Source organism: Hippocampus comes, unplaced genomic scaffold (genome assembly GCF_001891065.2).
Source record: "Hippocampus comes isolate QL1 unplaced genomic scaffold, H_comes_QL1_v1.1 scaffold59, whole genome shotgun sequence".
Classification (NCBI taxonomy): Eukaryota; Metazoa; Chordata; class Actinopteri; order Syngnathiformes; family Syngnathidae; genus Hippocampus; species Hippocampus comes.
The window spans coordinates 972,406-990,319 of NW_017805406.1; the positions used below are offsets into that span (position 1 = coordinate 972,406).

The following is a 17,914-nucleotide window of genomic DNA, read 5'->3' on the forward strand; positions in this document are numbered from 1 at the left end:
CCCTAAAATGAATAGATTAGTCTCACATGATTTGCTTGATTAGTGCTTTCAAGATTGATCGAGTACCATCGATGTACAAAGCCGTGTATTCAGAACACTAAATGTATAAGTTAATGGGTCATGCATACTTTCCTCTGAATTTTTCTTCAAATTATTTTGGAACGTGGCAAAAATAAAGTAGCGCCTTGAGAATCCTGCGGTTCTAAAATCAGTCACGTTCCCACAGTACTCAGTTCCATAGTTGCGTCCCTTTTGGTACAAACCAATCACGTCTTGATCCGAAAGGATTTTCGTACTTCAGCGAACGCCATTGGCTCAGAGAAAGTCACGTGACCAGCAAGTAAACGTCCTCCGCGTCTGCGTCATGGCTATAGGGACGAGCCTCTTCCATGGCTGACGACGAAAGGGAATAGCTAAATTGCAAGCATTCCGTGAAGCTAAGTGTTCGACGATTGCGCTTTGGTAAGATGTCCAAAATCACTTATGATATTCTTACGCGATCATATGTTATTAGGACGAAAGTAAAATTTCTGTGCAGTTGTCCCAAGTGTCGATATTCCAGCCGTACGTGGATGCCATTTTGTGGTAACTGCGCGTGGTTTTGCTTTGATTAGCTTAGCATCAAGGTAAGATAACGACCGTCATGAGCCTTTTTGTGTTTGTGAGCTAAAACCACATAAACGACATTCAACATTGTTTTGACATTTATGTATTTCCCGTTGAAACTACTGTTTTGTGAAGCGCGAACTGTGGTTTGAGGTATAACGGTTGCAGGCCCTGGACTGAAATTAGCCAGCATAGTACATACCAGGTGAATGAGCTCGTTGTATGATACAGTAATATAAAAGCAATCTTAACAAACGGCGCTAGAAGGAAAAAAATAATACATTTTTGTGTGTGTGTGTGTGTGTGTGTGTGTACTGTGGATTGTTTTTGACCATCAATTCTACCGTTCTACTCTGTGAAGCTTGTCGAGTTGTTCCAATCGCTAACATCCAAGATATCGATTACACCATTGTCATTATATCACTTCCAAGACGAATCAAGTTCTTTAATTTTTACTTAGAGGGCTTAGTTTGGTTGTACAATACTGGATCAGCAAAACCTTGACATTTGACTTTTTTTGTCCCTCTATAGAGTGTAGGTACTCCACAGAAGATTGTCTGACCACATTTTGAATCTCCACGCATGAAGCCAAGGTATCACATACTTGATCTTGAATTGCATCCAGACACCAAGTGTTGTGTTATTAGTTAGCGATGCATAATTTAAATGGTTTATCCTTCCCCGTTGTTTCTGTACAGCAGAGCTTATGGAGATGGTCATGGCAGTGGGGCCAGAGAAGGTAATTATTCCCCCAACTCAAAAACAAGAAGAGACCCCCATGGCCACCCAGGAAAGCCCCATGAAAACTGGAGAGAGTCAAGGGGTCGAGGTCGACCCCCACCGAACAGAAGAGTCCCACTGATGGAAGACCAGCGAGAGCCACGTTTTAATAACTGGAGGGCACAAAATTCGGATTCTTATCAATCATATTCTCCTAAAATGGAACCGCATCACAGCCATCACAGGAGACCGCCTTCATCCAGACCAAACCGCTCCCCGCATACCCAGCATCAGTCATCATCCCGCAGTCCTGCACGAGGGTCCCCGGGTCATAGGGGGCCTCCTCCCCATGGCCACTCCTCAGCTCACAGGTCACCCTCCCCGAGACGTTTTCGAGGCCATCCCGGCGACAAGAGGCCCGGCGGCCCTGCACCTGCCTATCAGGGTTCTTTCAGGGACCACAAAAGAGAGCCTGGTTTCCCCCACCAGGAGCATAGGTATCGAGGCCCTCGTGGGGATGTGAGTCCAAGGGAGAGGCCCTTCGTGGACTCTGGCCACAGCAAGAAGCGATGGAACGACACCGGAGCCTTCTCTCATCCACACAATGGCCAACACGGGCCTTCGGGGCCTCATCGGAGCCCGAGGGAGATGCATGGGAGAGGCTCGTTTCCAGAGAGGTACAGGATGGAAGCAGCTCCTCCAGCTGGTTAAAATGATTAAAAAGAAGGCTGACCCTGATGCCGACCTCAGTTACATGGCTCGTAATGCCCGATGCCCAGCTCCCCTTTAAATAATTGACGGGTGTTAATGAGATCTGATATAAAAGTGCTTTCACCGGCCTTTGAGAAGGATTTCTGTAATCGGTCTAGATTTTGTCATTGAAAATGATGAGCTGCCTCTTCCTCCAGTTTCATTTTATCGTGGCCTTGAGGAACGGGGCTGCTTTATATAAAAAGCTCCGCCACCCACTTGAATTGGCAGGAGGATCTGTTATTGTAACGATTTCTTCTGTCTGATGGATATGCAGGTGGTCATCTGAGCAAGACTCCAGAAGGCAGCGTGGTCCCATGGAGAGGCAGGGTGGCAGACCCCACAGCATGGAGAGTGCAAAAGATGTTCCTCGCCTGCCCCTTTTCAGACCCCCACCTTGGAAAGGAGGCCCGCCGCCCTCATCGTCCTTCCACAGGAGCCCCCAGGACAGGCAACTGACGGGTCCCCGCAAGAGGAGACTATCAGATGTCAGCATGTCCTCTTCAAGCCCGTCACAGGATCACAGTGGCCCAAAATACCCCAGAAGAGAGAGAATCCCACTCCTCAGTATTCCCAGACCATTTGGTGGTAGACCTTTATCACTTAGGGATAAAAGTTTCATATTTAAAGGCAGACAAATGAGATTTGAGTCTCCCATGAGACTAAGAATTCCTCCGCCTTTTAGACCCAGACCACATCCGGGTGACATTCCCCTTCGGGGACCACCCAGCTCTATTCTTGCTATGAGGAAGAAACGCTTCCAGGGTAATCCGGTTCCTCTGAAAAGGCTGCAACCAAGGGACACAAGAGCTCAACAGTCCCCCGACAGAGATGAAGAGAAAGCCAGCAGGTCCCTGCGAGAGACTAATACCAGAAAAGAACAGGTGGAGTCTCGTCGCTCCTTGAATACTCACAGGTACGGTATTTTCCTTCTTGCACTCTTCGCAGGGGCTTGATGATGAGAATTGGGAGGTCAAGAAAGAATATGTTGATCGTGAGACCACATGCGAAAAATGAAGAAGACACGATGCACAAAATGCTGCGACTCAGATTCCCCCCTTCTTCCCCCTCCCCATCTCCGATCTGCATATTCCAAAAAGAGATGGCGTTTATTCTCCTGTACCGTGAAAGCGAACGTCCGTTGAAGTCTGGCACAAAATGTATGGCACTGCTCCCGAAGCCCCGCCCTGATCTGTCGGTTGTCTCGAGCATGAAAGGAGTTTCCCCTCATGTTTTAAAAACGCCTGGCCTCTTGAATCACGCAGACTGTTGAAAGAGAGACCTCGGTCTTGTTTTGATGAGCAACCATGAAAACAAGGCATGCTTAAGAAATGTCCTCAAATTCATGCGAGTATGAGCATTGGCGCTCAGTGGGAAATTGTTTCCAGCGAAGAGGAGTTGTTCATGAAAGGAAGGAAATTTACACGCTGCTGGATTCTTTACTCATCACTCATTGCAGCAAAAGAATTTTTCCTTTATGATGCCTAGAAAAATTTACTCATGGCCAACTTGCAATCACACTTGGCTACACACAGAAACGAAGAGGAAAATCACATTTTATGTGCCGAACGAATTATCTGAAGAAGCGATGGAAGACACAAACACTTTGCCGCACTGCAGATGTCTGCCTCTCTCTTGACCACTTGGAAGAACGATGTGCACATCAAATCCATGCTGGAGCCCCAAATTTTCTGTGCAGATAAGGTGGCAATACAAAGATTTAGCAACAGAAAAGACCATTGCTGAAACCATAAATCCCCAATCATGCCGCAGTGATGCCGGCGATTCACTTGCGCGAGTGCCGAGAATACAGCACAGAGGGAGCACTGTCGCCAAGATGAGACTTAAAGTCAATTGACAGCAAGACCGCAAAGACCTAACCAGCATCGGCAAAGCAAAAGCTGCGTCGCTGAAGATTTGAGATGTGCCCCTTTTCCAACTAGTTGCTGCCATTGCTACCTGCTACAATATGAATGCATTTGGGCGACAAAGTGGTTCCACGGTCTACGAATCCTCGGTCAGTCCTGCCTGATATGGTGCACTGTATACGACCTCTAATGCACCCCAACTTGCCCTTTTGTATGTCAGTGCTGGTTTGCATGTACAAGCCCAAGAAGGTCAACCGAAAAGATGATCTCAACCGTTGCCCGTGCAATGCCCCTAAAGGAAGAGGAGCCCGCTCACCCTCCACCCAAGTCCCATTTCTAAGATGAGCTGAGGTGTCTTAAAAGGCCGACAGATGCTTTCTTTAAACCACCAGCGCAGCCGGAGTTTGGATCCCTCTCTCTAAACTTAAGAGAATCCGTCATGACGACTCACTGTTTCCATTCAGCTGGTAAAATAGACCATGCGGCATCAGCCCCGGGGCGTAAACATCTTTGAGGAGCGGCGTGGCCAAATAAAACGCGGATTGAAGAGTTGTTGATGCAATTTTTTACGATACCCACCCGACCGGCCGCTTTAACGATCCCCGGGTAACTGAAGAGTGCTCAGGTTGATTGCGAGTGCAAATATAGGAGTAAAGAAGCATGGACATGCCATGGTTTTGTAAGTACCACCCTGTGACATCTGGCTTTACATGCTCATTTCCGTCCTTACAAAGCTGTGCTGTTCATTATCGTTTTTTTACACGATTTTGATAGGTCATCCTTTTTATGTGCGTTAGTTTACCTGACTGTTTATCTCTCTTCAGATCTTCCCCCATCGAGAAACGAGACCTTGTCGTCGTGTCTCACTGGGCAGCCGGCCCGAGCACGTCCAAGGAAGACTCTCCCGCGAAAGAACGTAGCCCAAAGTCAAAAACTGGTAACTGGCATTGTTTTCCAAATGCGGTACACGCTTCTTGTCCGTCAAAAGCTCATTTTGTCATTTCTTTTTATACCCTGGTTCAGACGCGTCTCTGAATAGCTCATCATCAAAAGCTGACTCAAGGTCCCATTCGCTCGACAGAAAACGAGGATATCTGGAGAGAAGAACGTTCAGGTACTTGCTTGACAACATTCTGACAAAGTACAAGCGGTACTGAGGTTGTGTTGTTTTGTTTCCTCCAGGCCACTTAATTTAATGGCCGACCGGCCCTTCAAAAGACCTGGACCCATGCAAGTGAGTGAAGCCATTCCACGAAATGAAATGTTCAGAACCTGTGCTGTTCTTTCACAGGTTTCATCTCCATGGTGTTGTCTTATACTTGTGAAAAGATGACATGTATTGATTGTCTTCATTGTGACTTTTGATAGAGACCAAAGTTTCCCGGCCCGAGGAGACCTGGCCCTGAGCCGTCTGGGAATTTTCGACGGCCCCTCATGGTATGCAGAATTTATTGATGAGATCTAGTCCCTCCCATGGAATTTATTTAACCGCTAATCGGTATTAATGTTCTTTTGACAAGGAGAACTTGGTGCCACGCCCCTTCCCAAACCAGAAGCCAGTGTTCCAAAAAAGTTACAGTATCATGTCAAAGTACCGCAACATGAGAGTGATGCGACAGCGCCCTCCGTACAACAGAGCACCCCAACAACAACGCTGGTGACCATCCCAGGTACCTAAATGATTACAAGCAGTCGGTTTGAGGTAATCATCTTGAAAATGATCTGAATAAAACACCTTTTTTTATTTGGGTGCAGGTGCTTATACTGGAGACACTGGAAAAAATAAATCACCAAGTTGCATCGGCAATGCACTCCTCTTATTTAACAAAGCCTTGTAGGATGAGTATTTTTTTTTCCTTTGTAAGATTTGAAGTAATTTCACAACTGTTATAATTTAAAAAAAGTCAGCTGACAGATGTTTAGGACTATCTTGTTAATTTTTATTTTTTTGTATTATATAACCCGATGTCCTGTTTTGAGAAATTGAGTGCATTTCTGAGGAAACTACATCTTCAAAAAAACACATGGCTCCCTCTTGTAGATATACTGTTTTAACATAAATGAATCTGTTAGTTTCCTTTCAGAATCGATATTTTTCTCTGGCGTCCTATATTCTGTATTATAACTAATTCAGAAGAAATAAACCACTGCTCAATTTCATGCGTGTACTCATTTCTTGAGAACCAAAGATGGCCTAGTGGCTAGTTTCTTTTGAGATTTTGAAGTAAAATCTGGCCAAGCACAAAATCAAAAATTGCCTAACCCTGTGCTGACTGACTCGCCCTTCCTAAAAGCACTCGTCCTTCACTCGGCCACACTTGACTGTGTGGCCTAGTGATATTCAAGTGAGCTGGGGTGGCGCCCCTGTGCTAAAAATAGCCGTCCGTCACTGCTGCACCCCTCTTCAAAACACTGAGCACGCTACAATGGCCGGTGTTGAATTACCACAGATGCTGCTGTATCTCACTGGGGGAGGATTGCTAAACACGGTAAGCGTGTGTACTGTATTCCGTCTCGGTCTGTGAAGTAACTAACACTAATCTGGTCATCAGTATTAGTATCGGTCATTTGTTTTGAACGCTAATAGAGGTATCGTGTCTTTATTGCTCATACCGGAGTGATGTGAACATGAAAATGACAACATACCAGGTCTCCTTTACAGTGGCCTCCCCGTTTCGACTTAGCGCTGCTCCAATGTGTCAATATGATTTGTTTATGTGATTGAATTGCTGTTTCTCCCCACACTTTCATTCCTCTGTGTCGCTCTGGGTTAGTTTAATGTGCAGTACTATATCATAAAATTGCCTTTTAAAAAGACATATTAATCATTCCCCTGTTGTTTTTTTTTTTTAATTGCACTTGTAATTTAGAAATGTACTGTATGTGGATACTAAAAGTATGTTTCCGATGCACAGTTATGCGCTAACATTGTTTCAAATATCTTTTAGCCAACTTTTAATTAAAATTGGGTTTGTGTATGATGCAGTGAGCTACAGCCACGGTAAGAATTAAAATGATCTTGTTTACAGATTTGTGATGCTTTTCATGTCATGAGAAGTAACGTAACTGTCACTGATGTTGTGGCCATGGCCCGGGTGCATAGGATAAGATATGAAGCCATGCCTTAAGAATGCATGTACGTGTATTTTGGCCTTTGGTATATATTTAACCCAACATACGAACAGCGAATAACTACCTGTAATATCTTACAAAATATAACTAAATATCTTTCCTGTTCGCTTGCTTGTGGAATAAATGTATGGACAGGATTTTATGTTTTCCTTGAATACAGTATAGATCAAGTGTTGGTTTTTTTTTTCTTCAAAATCTTGCACTGCATTCAGGTGTTAACTGTTGATGGAGAGAAAAAAGAATCCAAGTTCTTCAATGCTGCAAGAAAACGCCCATGAAACCAATCAGAATGGAGCTTCCCTTACTATATAATCTTTACCCAAGATTAGAAAAAAAAAACCCAAAACTTTTTGCTGTCTATTCTTCACAGGCAGATGAACCCAGACATGTTCACACACAATCATCTCCATCGCTCTCCCCACTGCTTCCCAAAGCTCTCTCCGCTGTTCTGCAAGCCAGGCAACCCCCACCGAGCCTCGACCCCGCGCCTCGACCCTTCAGAGGTCCAACAGATCACTCGTCACCCACACTGGAGCGACTGCAGTCCGAGCTGAGAGAACTGAGGGAGCAGTTTGAACAGATGAAGAGTCAACACAAGTAGGGTCTTTAATGTACCCTCCTCCTCAGCCATGATGACATAATTTTCCTCCACTCTTGCATTACAAGATCATTATCTTGTCTCCCAGCAAGGAAATTAAACTGCTCATGAATGAGCTGGATGAGGAGAAGAGAATTCGTCTGACCTTACAGGTAAGAAACAAAAGCATCCGTTCACGTGTATTGGTTGTCCATGCGATGGCATCCATGGTTTCATATTTTTCTTATTTTTTTCTTATTTTTATTATTTTTTTTATTAGATGGAGCTACAACGTATGAAGAAGCACATGTCAAAATGACACCAATTACTAACTAAAATTATTGTAGCCAAATATGGTGTGGGAACTAAGCTGCACCATACGGAGAACTGTTGCTGACGTATGGACATAAGTAAAATACTAAGAACTGCTTCTAGCATGATATAGTGCAGTTCTACACCTACAGTGCAAACTAAAAAAATAGATTGTTACATTAATACCTTCACGATAATGCAAATCAATTTCCTTTTACAGGGGCATTATTTTGTTCACACAACTTTTGTATTGGATTGTGCAGATTTACCTCATGGTCTGGTCAATGAACGCACATGTATTTCTGAAACTGTTTTTGGTAGATGAAGTAAAAAAAAAACCAATATTGTATTATTATTATTATTATTATTATTAGTCATAGTTCCCAAGAGTAAATGAGCCAGTGTCACTTCATTTATAGAAGAACACCATGTAGTGTTTTAATTCAATTTCTCTTGTTTTGTGTTTTAGTTGACTTTCTTTGTTTTCCATGTGTAATGTCTTAATGTGTACAGTGAAAGAGAGGAAGGACAAGAAGGAGAAGGTGTAAATATGCACAAATGAGTGATTGTGTGTGGGTTTTTTTTTTTGTTTGTTTTTTAAGACTACATTACACCGTACTTAGAGCATAGTGTTGTACTTTCCAAATGTGTGCAAAAAAAAAATGCTGTGAAATGACTCGCTTGTTGGTTGGAATCCATTAAAGGCAGAATATTGGAAAATGCAATCTATACATTTTTTTTTAATAATCCATCCACAAAAATAAATAAAATATATATATTCATCTGGTCAGTGAAAAATACAATGTATCCTGTAGAAGAGCACTAAAAATGTCACAAAGTCGCAGATGAGGCAATGACGATAGTTACATTCACTTTTCGAACACAAACAATACTGTTATGAGATATCATCTGAAGTTTTTTTTTGTGTGTGTGTTTTTTTTTAAAATCTATCTGATTGAGAACTAACCTAATTTTCAGTGGCATCAGATAATCGGAAACGGCAGACAGTACATTCGATGTGGCACATTGTGTGTATGTGGCCAATTTCAGACCGAGCGGTGCAAGTTTGCCATGTGATCTCGCCTCAGAAGTTGGACTCTTGGCAGGGAAGTGGGGCGAAGGAGACCTCTTTGCTCTCCTCCAGGACCAGGTCGTATCGACACAGAGGCCTGTGATGCACACGTAAACAAAGGTCAGAAGGGCGAGGTATCATAAATGTCAGGTGACTGTACCTGTCGTAGCGTTCCAGATGTGTGAGACGGATCCGGAGAACACGCAGTTTGTATTTGGGTTTAAAAACATTCCCCGTGGAGAACATGAGAGACATCTTGGTCACTGCCTGGAGGTCGGTGTCAAACTGGGCGAACAACTTGGTCTCTGTGAACTTCTTGAACTGGGTTGCTCTACTGAAAAAAAGATGACAGCATATGCTTATTGTCACATTTGCTTTAGTTTAGACCCTTGGTTGTTGGGTTAGCTAAACACTCTTCTGGTGTGATGGCATGTGATTGTTATTTTTTTCCAATTTCTAATATGTGCTTTGGCTCAACAACCATTGGGAAACTCAGCATTCAAATGAAGACTTACTGGTCGATCTTTGCCACAGCGTCTGTCCCATTGCCATGGAGTTTCACCGTGATATAGCCCCAGTGATCCTCCTCATTCCAAACCACCACATCCAGTTTGTAATTCACCACTGACAGACAAGATGCGATCAATTGACACTCCCGCAAAGACAATGACTTCTGCTGTACATACATTTATATTGGATGTGGGAATGTAAAAAACATGTTACTCATCCCAACTGATCCCATCTGTTACTTTTTTTAAATTAAATTCTCATCATACTTACTGCAGAATGGAGCCTTTTCATTTGTGACGAAATAATTTTTGGATTGGCCCAGCTTCAACAAAACGTGCTTCCACTTGTCGATGTCGTATCCTTCATTGGAGGAAAAACGTCAATGAATAGCTTCGAACTTCTACAAACAATAATGGTGACGCAGTCTAACGATAGAAAAGATGAATCACGCAATCGATGCCACAGCCAAATATGTATCTTGGCAAACTTTATGCTTACTCTGCTAAGCTACATCAGAGGATTGAAATAGTAAAAAAATAAATAAAATAAAAATCTGTCAGAAGGATGAAGTCCAGTTTGAAATCATGTGAACGCCAACCACAAAAATAGAGTATTCTTAACATGATAATTGTCTGGCTATCAATCAAATATGATCATTACTTTTTTTTTGTACAGCAAAATTAATTCATACATAATGGATAATTGAATATGCACCAAGAACAGGGCATCCGGCGTCACCGAACTGCTCACAGCTTGTGCATTTGCCATCCTGGAAGTCCTTGAAAGAGCTGCATGGGAAGGCCCTGCTGGTGCAAGTGAGATTCAAGGACTCACAGTAGAGGTAAACTGATCTCTGATGGTCACATTTAAAGTAAGCGGTTCCTACAAAAAAAAAAGTGAAAAGTAAACTGTTGTCAAAACATTTTCACAGGATCAGAAATCAATGAAATGAAGTTACCTGAAAAGATGGTTTTGGGGCAACCGGGCTGATCTGTTCCTCCATTGGCGTAAAAATCAATGTGGCCGAGAGCCCCTCTGTAGCCAAAGGCTGGAGAAGCACACGCTTGTTATAGCAATTGTACAACCTTTATTCTACGAATGAATGATTTTTGTTTTTACCATCTATGTCTGTGTGCAGGGCATCTACAAACTGGGCGTCTGTGGGATCCAGACGGTCCTCTGGGGGCGTTCCAGTGAACTGGGGCCCCGCGGGATCCAGCGCTGTACAAATGTCGTAAGTGTCAAAAACCATGACGCGTATTATTCTCACCCTGGTGTGCAAATACCAGGGGTGATTTCTATATTGAAAAACTCTCCGTGATCATGCCTGGCAGTGGTTGTTGACATGCAATGTAGTGTATACTGTAATACCAGCAGTTCTCAAAGATTTTATACTACCTGAACAAATATTTAATGACCGTCATGAGAATACAGTAGCATAGTAGGCCCAAGTGTTCATCGGAAAAAAAATACAAGACAGAGGTTTTGTTCCCAAAGTGTGAATGTATTGTATCTAAAAGTTAAATACAACTGAACTGTACTTTCTGTACTATGAAAGGCCATGTCAGTGCTAGTGTATGCATGACGCAGATTTTCAGATATTGAAATTTTCAATTGGATGGAGTTAAAATATTTTACCTGTAATTCTTCCGATTGCGCCGTTGAAGTTTGCGCCCACAAAACCAGATATGTGAGCGCCGAGACTGACTCCTATCATGTGGATGTCACTCAGAGAGGCACCGTGCTCCTGCAAGGACCATCAATTAGACACCAAAAGGGTCTCGCTTGCCTTCATAAGTCAGACTACACCTCAAGTGTGACATGGAATTCCGAATGGTACCTTCATCAGTTTAAGAAAGCCAGTGAGGTTTTCTCCGGCTTGGTGCGTGTTCTCCACAGCTTTGAAATAATTCACATTCGCCGCACCGTGGTTCCAGTCCACCAATATGACGTTCATGTCTTTTCTGGCCAAAAGCAGCTCCGTGATTTGGTGAGCCCACACGGGGGGAGAGCCCGTGGGCCGGTACCCGTGGATGACGAAGGTCGTGGGCCGAGACAGGTTGAAGTGAGGGTCGGCCGAGAAGTTGACGTGAGACAGAAATGAGCCGCAGTGTATTGTGTCCCTGGTGAAAAGCAGCAACCTTATCTTGAGGGTGGTCCCGATGATCGCGTGAGCCAGTTCTAAATCTACGAAGTCGGCACATTCCTTAGCTGGAGGAGCAAATTAGACAACGTGAGGGAGATGGCATACATTTAGGACAGAGGACATTATCCCGTCGGTGGACACAAAATGTTATGTCATTTTAACATACATTTAAATGGACTTGTCAGTAATCTCTCCGATAAAAGGCGACTCGATGCGCTCGAATCTTTTAAATCGAGAAGCGATTTTCCGTTTCAAACCTGTTTTTTGTTACACCCCTACTACTCTGTGTGAACAATAAAATAAGTCATCGACAATTGCCAATGCGCTCTCATTTGAATTCAGTCGGAAATTGTCAAAAGGTTACGCACCGAGATTAGTATGACTAAAATATATTGCAGTGCATTTTTTGGGGGTGGGAAATCCGACAAAATTCTCGCGATATCAGCATTTGTTTGGGGGTAGTATCGATTACACGGCGGTATGCAAATAATGGAGATAACAACAACCCGAGGGTTTGCACAACACGGTCTGCGTCATTCTTAATCAAAGCAAAGTGTAGTTTCCCGAGTGGTGTGGGATCATGGGAATTTGTACGGGTCAACACAACCACAGAGCCATCAGGTGAGAATCATCATGTGGCCAAGTGGCACGCATGCACCACCGTATGGCGCATAATGTCATGTTGATAGTAACCACAAATTTGGAACATCAGTACGTAGACTGACACGAGGCGCAACGGTGTTTTCAAATCATGACAGTCATCTTCTTTCAGACTGTATCTGGTTAGTTTTCTATCATCCAAACCAGAGCATAAATTGCTTCTCCCTTATTTGTTTTAGGTTCTCAAAAGAGAACGACGGGGCACACCTAAATAGCGTAAATATTATTGTAACTGGTCATCACATACAATAGAGAATGAAATACTACATATGGTATTCCTGGAATTAAAGCGCACGTACAAGACGTATTTCGACACATGACAGTCGGCTTCTCTTTTCAAAGCATTTTCACAGCTGATGTGAATGTGGACACATACAACAACAACGTTTGAAGCACCGGGCCTTACCTTTGCACATATCTGCACTTAGTGCCAAGAGAAATGTCAGGAATTGCCACGGGAACATGATTGAGGCCAGCCACATGCAAATTTCTCTGGAGTTTAAAGCGCACAGGATTCGAAGTCAACTCAGCAGTTTCATTTTTCAAATTACATCACAAACATAACATTAATGGTAATACATGATTAATGCATCCTGTAGGCTCACTTCCACACAGCATCATAGCTAAGCGATTACAACATTTCTAAGTGCAGTTTTCTACCACTACCCTTTTTTTTTCTTTGCGTCTTGTATTCTCGCCCATAAGACAGCAGATTCAAAGTTGTAAACATTTTTTTCCCCCAGTGGCAGGCCAGTTTAGTTACTCATCTACTGACCCTCCCACATTGCCACACAGGATCTGGATGTCTAACTTTTTTTTTTCATGCCAGAGCCTGGCATTTTTTTTTTTTTTAGGCAGTGATCATGTGTCTTGAAGTGGGAGATGTGCAGAAATCAATCTCTGACTTGATTCATGACATGACATGTGTACACTTTTCGGCATTCCTAGTTAAAATCCAAGGCTGCAATGAAATGTAAAATCACTGAATCAACTTTATGAGTCTTACCTTAGTTGTAGGGAAATCGTCCCTGACCTGTCGGGTCCAAGATTTGAAATCTACAAGGCTATCCTGTGTTTAAATCCCTACATGTTGAGGCACTGTTCACTTCAGGAAGTCAGAGGAGTGAGAGATACTTGTCCCGCCCGCCTGCTCTCCCCAGGATGGCCACACCCCTTGCTCCAGGTCATTGTGCTCGCAGGTAAAACATTCTTCTCAACTTACTCCTGGTATGTCTACTGTTACTGTATGTATCCATGCACTAGTCAAGTCTCCCATTGACGCGGTTGTTAGTCGAAGGACATGCCTCTCACTGCAAATTCATTCTTTGAAAAAATTGCGAGTGAAACAGACGAGCCAAAATTCTCACACAAAAAGAATAATTTGAGGACCAAACTGCTGGTTTATACATGCCATGTGCCTTGAAATCAGTACTTTAGTGTCATGACATCGTAATGGAGTCTATATGATGCCGGAGTCTCACCTTTTGAACTGATCTGCTGAAATAAATTCACTTTATCCACAATATTCAAATGTTGTGAAATACACCTGCACGCAGTGCATTTAAAAAGTCACACTTTTAATTAAAAAAAAAAATGCACCTTTCCCCAGATGGTTGATCTTTTTGGCCACAATTCCAAAAGGTATGTGTTCTCAAACAACACAACTCACAACCAAGTTTGTACAAAACCACATTCTATTACGCATATCTGTTTCAGTTCCCTTTGCAAAATGTTTGTGTGTCTGTCTTGCTGCTACACCCACCAGAGGACAGTGTAATACAAAAAAAAAACTTGGCATCCAACCATGGGAAGAAGGAAATGCTAACAAAAGAGGCAAAACAATCATCATAAACATTTACAGCCTTTTAAGCAACTCTTCTGAACTACATCTTCAATGTCAACAACCTTTATGAGGTGCCAAAACTACTGCATAGCCACTTTATTCAACTATATTCAATTACATAACATCACATCCACATCGTCCTACTGTGTTTGGCTCCAAAGGCTGACATTTTCACTTTGCAACTGATCGCAATTGACACTTTCTTGCTGTGTCACGCATCCAAATGTGCAAAACATTTGGATTAGTTTCTCACAACATTGCTACCTTACATTGTATTCTTTGTTTCAGTCTTGCGCTGCCTATGTGGAGATATGGGAAGAAGTCAACTGGATGACAAGAACACTCCACGGTGTAGCGGCTTGAACTTTGCTCACTACATTGTAGCGTCATCACTCGTCAGAGTCCGGCGAGGCCAGTCGGTGGTATGCATACTTGGAGGTAGATAACGATTTCCACATACTGTATCTGCTGTGCTATAGAAAGGCTGTTTGAGGAGCCAGTGGTGCAGCGTTGTCACTAGACACTTTAAAAGGATGGCAGGAAGGAGACGTAACAGAGGCGGCACCAACCAGCAACAGGCCCCGCGGGGACGAAGAGGAGCCTCAAGCCGGGTAAAACCCATCTCTCGCGGCTCTTGATTTGAATGGATGTTTTGTTTGGGCTCGAAGAAGTCCAAACCCAAATAGTCTAGTCAAACTTATTTTTGTCGTGGGCCACATTGTAGTTACTGTTTCCCTTTGAGGGCTATTATGACTATGAAACCAAAAAAGAATAACAATTAACTCAACCGTTGTTTAACCCTTTCATCGACAACGGTTATTACAGTGGACAGCTTATCATGTTATCAGGTTACATGGGGCACGAAAAGGGTTAAGTTACTAGTATGATAACTACTATATCTAGTTTGATAACTAGAAAATGCTTACAATACTTCTCTTACTTATTACATTGAAATTTTGGTACAGATTTTAGCAAGCATCATGGAAGTTGATGTGTTTGATTTGCTTTCGCGGGCCACATAAAATTATTTGGCGGGCCAGATCTAGCCCGCAGGCCTTGAGTTTGACACCTGTGATCTCGTCAGTGTGTCAAGAAAAAAAAAAGGTTAACTTTTAATACTCACTTAGACATAACTCATAAGATGGGTGGGACGATGACTCACTTTGAAACCGGCAATACACGATAGAAGGCAGTTCATGAGGTACCAACTAGTACTTTGGCCCTTTTCGTGTTGCGAAGTATTGTTCATGTGTAAATGTAATAATAATAATAATTCATTTTATTTAAAAGCGCCTTTCATGCCACCCAAGGACACTGTACAGACAATGAAGAAATACAATATAAAAATAGATAAGAGAAATATTATATAAAAACAGGACATAGACACTTCCCTTTCTACCATCCAATGTAATTAATCATTTGTTTGACAAAAAAAAGTAAAAAATCATTTCCCATGGCACCCCTGATGATTTCTTATGAGCTTCTTATTATCCACTTTCCAGGCTTTACGGGAACCGGCTGCATTTGCCAAGTCGACTGGTTATGAATCCGAGGTCCCCCATGAAAAGCTGACCATAGCCCAGGCCAAGAGGGGCACACCAGGTTCCCACCGATTTCCATTTTAAAAATGGTGTTGTCTGTAGATTTTGGTTTGACTACAACATTTTATTTACGACAGCTGTTAAAGTTTATAATAACCTCGACTGCTAATCCCGTGTTATTCATCATTACAAGGTGGAAAGCCCTTGGCAGCCATTTTACATTGTCCCTCACTAAGCGAATACATTGATTTTTTTTTTTTTCCCGTGCCATTTTCATGTTATTTTCCATCTCTACAGTGAAAACTGCCGCCATGTGTGACGTACAGTTGTACCAATATGTCTTGGAGATCTTATCATTGAATATGTAATTCTTCCTTTCACATTTCTTGTAGCTCATAGACCAGTGCGCGTGTACGCTGATGGCATATTTGATCTTTTCCATTCTGGACATGCCCGAGCTCTGATGCAGGCCAAAAATGTGTTTCCCAACACACACCTGATAGTGGGAGGTAAACTGCGACTCTTGCTTGTGTATTAATTGGTGGTAGCGTAAGAAAATCAGCCGAGAATGCAATTGCGTTTGTTTGTATGAAGTGTGCAGTGACGAGCTGACGCACAAGTTCAAGGGCTACACGGTGATGACCGAGGACGAGCGCTATGAGGCCCTGAGGCACTGCCGCTATGTCGACGAGGTGGTGCGAGATGCTCCCTGGACCCTCAGCACGGAGTTCCTGACGAAACACAAGGTCAAAGGTCGTGTAGTTGGAAAAGAAGCCACCTTTTGGATGATGCTTTTTAACACTTTGGTGTGACACGTGTAGATTGATTTTGTGGCCCATGATGACATCCCTTACACCTCTGCTGGATCAGAGGATGTTTATAAGCACATCAAGGCAGCAGGTGAGGAGTCATAGTATCACAGTAGTTTTCATTTTACTCATGCCATGTAAGCACGGTCAGGTGGTTCGGCTCCAGCTCATCCATGGGGGAAAATGGCGGATGGATAGCTAGTTCAAGCTTGAACATTTGTCACGTGTGTCATTGTGGCAGGAATGTTTGTGGCCACCCAGAGAACAGAGGGCATCTCAACGTCCGACCTGATCACCCGCATTGTGCGAGACTACGACATTTACGTACGACGCAACCTGCAGAGAGGCTACACTGCCCGGGAACTTAACGTTGGATTCATTAACGTAAGGCTGAAATATGTTTGATTACCGGTACTCTATCTTTTTTTTTTTTTTTTAGCAACCTGAACAGAAATTAATCACCTTTATGTTCATGACAGGAGAAGAAATATCGCCTTCAGAACCAGGTGGACAAGATGAAAGAGACCGTCCGTACAGTGGAAGAGAAGTCGAAACATTTTGTGTACAGAGTGGAGGAGAAGAGCCAGGACCTCATCCATAAGTGGGAAGAGAAGTCACGGGAATTCATTGGAAACTTTCTGGAGCTTTTTGGACCAGATGGAGCTTGGGCATGTTTACCTTGATATTCAGTCCTCATAAAAATATTATGCTTGAACAACTATATACGTTTTTTTTTTTACCCCAGATGATTTGGGGCATATTTCTACCTCCATCCATTCCTTTTCTATAGCACCTGTCTTACATACTAAAACTACAAAACATATCTGATGAAGTGTCCAATGAGTGTGTATTATCTCCTTCTTTAATATACTGGCCTTGCATCTACTGTTCACATTTTTAATCAACATTGTGCCAAGGTATTCTTACTGTTGAAGCATTCTAACAAGCTCCACCTTTCTGTTTGTGTCCTTGTGCAGCACGCTATTCAGGAGCACAGTGGACGAATGCTCCAGGCTCTGTCGCCTTACTCATCCCCTCGTGGCTCCCCCAGCAGCAGTCCCACCAGAATGCGCTCAGGCTCTCCTGACTCCTCCTCAGCTTCCTCCAGAACGTCTCCCTCCTCCACTTTACCACCTGCCTCCCCATCCACCCGCCGCCACTGAAATGGGAACACTTTTCTTAGTCAAGGCTACCTCCAAATGTGCAAATCTGAATTTATGGTCTTAATGCTGGATCCAATTTTTTTTCCAAGTATGATTCAAAGTATGTCAGAGAATTTCCCTGCTGATTCAACTCAATAATAATCGCTATTAATTTGTTACTGGTTTATTTAAATTAAAGTACAACACATTCGTTGTTATGGTGTTT

General features: G+C 43.0%; 4 protein-coding genes across 11 annotated transcripts; 3 read left to right on the forward strand and 1 right to left on the reverse strand.

The window, feature by feature from the left end:
* Positions 1-344: 344 nt before the first annotated feature.
* On the forward strand, positions 345-6,104 carry LOC109517907 (uncharacterized protein C2orf16). Of its 3 annotated transcripts, none has more exons than XM_019873389.1 (10): positions 345-462; positions 1,138-1,199; positions 1,305-2,003; positions 2,354-2,992; positions 4,769-4,881; positions 4,968-5,058; positions 5,127-5,178; positions 5,313-5,381; positions 5,468-5,614; positions 5,700-6,104. In XM_019873389.1, the coding sequence occupies exons 2-9, from the start codon at positions 1,189-1,191 to the stop codon at positions 5,603-5,605; spliced, it is 1,812 nt and encodes a 603-aa protein (XP_019728948.1). In that variant the 5' UTR covers positions 345-462; positions 1,138-1,188; the 3' UTR covers positions 5,606-5,614; positions 5,700-6,104. The 3 variants fall into 3 exon arrangements, with proteins under 3 accessions (XP_019728948.1, XP_019728946.1, XP_019728947.1); XM_019873387.1 differs by having other exon boundaries at positions 346-462; positions 5,465-5,614; XM_019873388.1 differs by having other exon boundaries at positions 346-462; positions 1,308-2,003; positions 5,465-5,614.
* A 93-nt stretch (positions 6,105-6,197) lies between these two features.
* LOC109517912 (SH3 domain-containing kinase-binding protein 1-like) lies at positions 6,198-8,687 on the forward strand. Its single transcript, XM_019873402.1, has 5 exons — positions 6,198-6,433; positions 7,289-7,382; positions 7,447-7,673; positions 7,763-7,826; positions 7,934-8,687. The coding sequence occupies exons 2-5, from the start codon at positions 7,302-7,304 to the stop codon at positions 7,970-7,972; spliced, it is 411 nt and encodes a 136-aa protein (XP_019728961.1). The 5' UTR covers positions 6,198-6,433; positions 7,289-7,301; the 3' UTR covers positions 7,973-8,687.
* Positions 8,688-8,909: 222 nt separating this feature from the next.
* Positions 8,910-13,475, reverse strand: lipia (lipase, member Ia). Of its 3 annotated transcripts, none has more exons than XM_019873393.1 (11): positions 13,360-13,474; positions 12,760-12,845; positions 11,388-11,758; positions 11,186-11,294; positions 10,667-10,768; positions 10,506-10,595; positions 10,262-10,429; positions 9,818-9,907; positions 9,553-9,661; positions 9,198-9,368; positions 8,910-9,134 (listed from the first exon to the last, which is right to left on the reverse strand). In XM_019873393.1, exons 2-11 carry the CDS (start codon positions 12,833-12,835, stop codon positions 9,050-9,052), a joined length of 1,371 nt encoding a protein of 456 aa, XP_019728952.1. In that variant the 5' UTR covers positions 12,836-12,845; positions 13,360-13,474; the 3' UTR covers positions 8,910-9,049. The 3 variants fall into 3 exon arrangements, with proteins under 3 accessions (XP_019728952.1, XP_019728951.1, XP_019728950.1); XM_019873392.1 differs by having other exon boundaries at positions 9,198-9,371; positions 13,360-13,472; XM_019873391.1 differs by having other exon boundaries at positions 8,910-9,371; positions 13,360-13,475.
* A 3-nt stretch (positions 13,476-13,478) lies between these two features.
* LOC109517910 (choline-phosphate cytidylyltransferase B-like) lies at positions 13,479-17,902 on the forward strand. 4 transcript variants are annotated; one of them, XM_019873397.1, is made up of 10 exons: positions 13,479-13,552; positions 14,485-14,634; positions 14,729-14,807; positions 15,699-15,798; positions 16,130-16,246; positions 16,332-16,483; positions 16,559-16,637; positions 16,788-16,930; positions 17,026-17,214; positions 17,524-17,902. In XM_019873397.1, exons 2-10 carry the CDS (start codon positions 14,621-14,623, stop codon positions 17,707-17,709), a joined length of 1,059 nt encoding a protein of 352 aa, XP_019728956.1. In that variant the 5' UTR covers positions 13,479-13,552; positions 14,485-14,620; the 3' UTR covers positions 17,710-17,902. The 4 variants fall into 4 exon arrangements, with proteins under 4 accessions (XP_019728956.1, XP_019728955.1, XP_019728959.1 ...); XM_019873396.1 differs by lacking the exon at positions 13,479-13,552 and having other exon boundaries at positions 14,309-14,634; XM_019873400.1 differs by lacking the exon at positions 13,479-13,552 and having other exon boundaries at positions 14,309-14,618.
* The last annotated feature ends 12 nt before the right edge of the window (positions 17,903-17,914 follow it).